Source organism: Populus trichocarpa, chromosome 4 (genome assembly GCF_000002775.5).
Source record: "Populus trichocarpa isolate Nisqually-1 chromosome 4, P.trichocarpa_v4.1, whole genome shotgun sequence".
In the NCBI taxonomy this organism is placed as follows: Eukaryota; Viridiplantae; Streptophyta; class Magnoliopsida; order Malpighiales; family Salicaceae; genus Populus; species Populus trichocarpa.
The window spans coordinates 13,153,673-13,158,552 of NC_037288.2; the positions used below are offsets into that span (position 1 = coordinate 13,153,673).

At 31.4% G+C, this 4,880-nt stretch overlaps 1 protein-coding gene across 2 annotated transcripts; it reads right to left on the reverse strand.

Annotated features, from left to right (window-relative positions):
- Positions 1 to 1,640: 1,640 nt before the first annotated feature.
- Positions 1,641 to 4,367, reverse strand: LOC18097724 (transmembrane emp24 domain-containing protein p24delta9). 2 transcript variants are annotated; one of them, XM_052451929.1, is made up of 4 exons: positions 4,003 to 4,367; positions 3,389 to 3,598; positions 2,343 to 2,419; positions 1,641 to 1,970 (listed from the first exon to the last, which is right to left on the reverse strand). In XM_052451929.1, the coding sequence occupies exons 1-4, from the start codon at positions 4,204 to 4,206 to the stop codon at positions 1,826 to 1,828; spliced, it is 636 nt and encodes a 211-aa protein (XP_052307889.1). In that variant the 5' UTR covers positions 4,207 to 4,367; the 3' UTR covers positions 1,641 to 1,825. The 2 variants fall into 2 exon arrangements, with proteins under 2 accessions (XP_052307889.1, XP_052307888.1); XM_052451928.1 differs by having other exon boundaries at positions 1,641 to 2,008.
- Positions 4,368 to 4,880: the final 513 nt, after the last annotated feature.

Consider the following 4,880-nt stretch of genomic DNA (forward strand, 5'->3'; position numbering starts at 1 on the left):
GCCCGACTCTAATACCAACCGATACGAACCTCATAGATATAAAGATCCAGAAACCCACAACAAAGTAGATAAATTATCCAAGAAATCCCAAATTCAGGTTCAAATAGAAACCCTGACCCATAGATAAACCTTGTACCTTGGAAGGTATTGGAAATTGAAATTGAAATCAAGAAACCAAAGTATGCGAGAAGACATCACAAGTCAGTTATACCTTAATAAATCAAACTTATTCTTTGTCAAAGAAAAAAAAAAAAAAACAATGTTGCATCAAGAAAAATACAAGTTTATTCAAATCATCATGATTGCTGAATTTTGCTACAAATCCCTTTAAATAACCCTAATAGAACCTTATTAGGCTGCAAACCAATGAACCCAAGTTAATAATCAATTAACACAAGTCTAATGCCTAAAACAGTCTCAAAATATTGATTTTAGATCAAAACAAACTCAAACTAAAAACACAAGCTCTTAACTAAATGTAGATATACAAATAATAAAATAAAACCTTAAAATAATTCATATTAATACAAAAAAATAATTCATCCAAAAAATAATATGCCATTAAATACTTCAACCCTGCTTTTCTTGTGTGGCTTAGATAAATAAAGAATCCTTGTAAGAAAAAGATTATGAAACATTAAGGAATCATTACCACATTTAAAAACTATGTTGTTGTCCATTAAAGATCCTTGTAGAACTAGAAAAATCTCAAAAATAAGTTGTTGTATATGAGTATTATTAGGAAAAGAATCATCTCCAAATAGAAAGTTCACAAGTCAAAGGGCTATAAATAACAAAATTCATATTGCATTTGCTGACCTAAAGTTTTAAACTAATGTAGAACAATGTCTGAAAACTCCTAAAAAAATTTCATCTTGATCTAATGATCGAATTGAGAATTATATTCAATAGTATAAAACTAGACAATAAACACAATAACACTGAAATCCAAAGTTTAACTTTTCTTGGATAATATCAAACCTGCTTTGTAACTTGCATTGTTTAGGACATAGAAGAAAAGAAAAGAAATGAAAAAAAAGGATATAACTCTAAAAGGACTAAACCATATATTGGTTGTGCGATCTTTTTCCAAACAAGCAATAATTTGAACTAGGTTTTAATAATCAAGCCATTGTTATTCAAAATATACATTTTATGCACCTGATGATTTCTCTTTTGTTTCTTTCAAGTCTTTGGTGAACTCTTTATTCGCAGCAAGTACATTCTCTCTTATGAGAAGAGTACAATCGGATAAGAGAAATTCTGAAGAGAGTTATCCACAACATGCTATCTGATGCAGAAAACCTCAATCAGAAATGACATAATTTCAATTTGGTAAGGTCTTCGTTTGCTTCAACATAATTATCCCTTCTTATTTTAACGTCAGGAATTTCAATTTGATAAGGTAGGAGCAGACATGTTCTAGTTTTTTAACTGCTTCCAAATTCCAATGCCTTCAAAAGCAAAACCATCCTTTCCAATGTCAACTTTAGAAATGATGCTCAGAGTTAGAAACAAAATTTCATTAAAACAACTCCACATATCCGTATGAATGTGAAGTGGTCAGAGTTCTTAAGGAGGAGATCAACTACAGAACCGGTTTTCAACAAAATTAACATTCAAATACATGCCAAAAATGAGACAGAGACAGGATATATTTTCTATTGTCAACTTCTCTTAGCACTAAGAACTGCAGGCAATTAACAAATTTGTCAGTGATGCAAGTCTTTGAAATTTAATAATGGGGGTTCAAATTTTTAAACATTTTAACTGCTGAGAATAAGGAGTTAGAAATAAAAACTCTGGATGCTAATAAAAAGCAAAACTACAGGAGCTTCTTCCTCTCAAAATACGACTTCAGATGCCAGAGTTGTAAACCAGCCACGGATAAGCATACCACAATTGAAAGGAAACTAAGGCCTGCCATTTTGGAGTTTGTTGATTGATTAAGATGTTGCATTTCTTCCTCTCTGGATCACCAACAGTGAAGAGTGTAAAAGTAATGGTTCTAGTTAAAGGAATAGTAAAAGAAAGAAGAAAAGATAATTATAACTCTAGAAAATAGTGCACAAGGACTTCGTTTTCATGAAAACAAAGTAAACAAAAAGTTTTTTTTGGCATTTGAGGGTAATAAATTTAACCACTCTCACATGCACAGGTAAACTGACAGCAGCGTTCATGCAACAGCAACATTTTGAAAAACAATATCAGTGACACCAAACTAGAAAGAGTGCTGAAATCCATGGTGTTTATGAACAACCATGCCAGTGCAGACTCAACAACCTGCTGATCCACAGGCACAATACGAAGGCTTGGATTAATAGAAGTAAATGCTTCCATACCTCCCACGAAGATAATTCATCTCTTCATGAATGGATTTGACTGCATCCAGTAATTTCTTCAACTCAAGTTCCATAACCTAGAACAAGAAAACTTGTGCGTCAAACAAACATATTTAACAGAAACATACAGTTTTCCTTTTTTTTTTCAGGGAAAAATATCAACCAAATATATTTGGATCCACCTCCAAGGGTGACTCCCTAGGATATCCAAGGATAGAAATAACAAAATCATTTTAGGTTCCCAACCGTCATGGGAAGATAATGGAATATTCTATACAAAAAGCAAAAGCCAATTCTTTACAAGGAACATTTTAGAAATAGCAAATATTATACATTCTGAGAAGATAATATTTGTAACAGAAATTACAAATCGGTCATGATTTAAACTGGACATCAGAGAATAGACCCATAACTTATTACCATCTGTTATGATTGGAAAATAATATCAAGAAATGGTACTTAAAGGATTCCTTAAAGCATCAATTGAACAAGACACGTTCATTACCTGTTATCAGTGTCTCTATATCTAACTTGGTGATCCTCCCTTTCCAAGCTCATGTCTTTCTATGACTGTCAATATCACTACCATACAAACAATTCCCTAATGGCCCAATTTAAAATGTTTTACTGGTGCTCAATTCACCTGGATCTAACCAAGAACCCAACTCATATAGCAGATAATGCTCAAATGTGTGATCATACTATGCTGTCCATTACAAATGTAGAAAGATTCAAATTTAGTACCATAATTGATCAAAACTACCGTCAACAATGAATCAGTCAATTCAAAAGAGCAGCATAAAAATTGTATAAGATATGCTAAAAGACAACCTGTAACCTGTTTATTTTTTTTTCAAAAAACTAAAAGCAGCTTGGGCATAACCTAAAAATGAAAATTTGTCACCGAAACCACCCAAAGAATAGCAATATTCATTCTGCAAAAAGAAAAAACATTTTACAAGCAAAACATAGCAGTAAGCTTTAACAGCAAATTATCATAAAAATACTAAAGTAACAATGAGTGTGGGTCAACAATAATCACTTACTTCAACTTTCTCCTTCTTAGCAATCTTAGACCAATCCTTAGCAGCAACACCAGTTTTCCATTCAAATTCAATCGCCAATTTGGTTTCTGGTTCGTGATCGGCGGCTGAAAAGCAAGTAGTGTAATCACCAGCCTCAGCTGCAGTAAATGCAAAATTACCGGAATCCACGTTAACCCTATGATGGTAATTATTCCCATATGGTGATGCCACCTGTATCACCCCCACCATCACAACCATCAATTTCGACCCCAAAAATCACAAATAACCAAAAACAATAATTATTCATTACTTGGATAGCATTCCACTAATGTCCCCAACAAATCTAATGGAAATTTCTCCTCAATATGATACTTTATTCATATAAAAAAGTTTGCGTTTTTTTAAATTTGTTTTTATCCAAATACACAGACACAAACCTTATGGAAATTTCTCCTCAATATGATACATTTTTCATATAAAAAAGTTTGCATTTTTTAAATTTGTTGTTATCCAAATACACAGACACAAACCCTGATATGAAAGATTGCAAAAAAGTAGAAAAAAAACAAAACCAGGAAAAAAAAGAAGCACACAAAGCAAAAACTGGGTTTTAGAGAGTGGAATTGAGAGATTACCCTGACAGTAACCTTGTGGGAAACAGGGAGAGGATAACCCTCGTTAGGATTGACAACATTATACTTTCCCACAGTCACTGCATTGTTCATTATATCCTCCGATATGCATTTTGTGTGTCCTGATTGCAGATCAAATCTCATCGATTCTGCAATTGTGAAAATCAATCCAAGAGTTGTTATCATTAGGAGATTTGATTTTGACATTTTGCTTAACAAATAGAAGCATAAGAGGCCTCCGGTTTTGGATTTTGAGGTGTTCAGGGTTTTTTTAAAGATTTGAAAGAACTTGAGATCTGTTTGATTTTGTCTTTTAGTGGTCTTGTATGGAAAGATGAAATGCCCGGGTTTCGGTTTGTGACTCTCTAGTTACGTTACTTACTTAGATTGTCCGCTTTATATTCCAGGCATTTATAAAAAATATCAATAAATAATAATTAAAAAAATATATCTTCTAAATGGTTCGAGCATTGATGGGAGTCAATTTATAAAGAATGTAAATTATTATAATAATGATAGTTGAAAGTTAGATTTATTAACATTACGACAAACTTAGGTAATTTTGGATCTAAGAGTAATGCCACATGAAAAAATCAATAATAATAATATTTTTTTTAAAATTTATTAATAATTATATTAATAATAATAAATATAATAATATTAATATTATTATTAAACATGCATAACCCAAGTTTAAGTGGGTCTGCCAAGCATATCGGGCCCATAGTATTTTCAATTTAGTCTTTTTACTTTTGGTTTTTTTTTTCTTGAATCTTTTTTTAAAGTTATAATTTTTAATTTCACACTTCAAATCAAATTTATGGTTTTTCTTTAATAGTAATAATATTTTTTACAAATTTATTAATAATTATATTAATAAT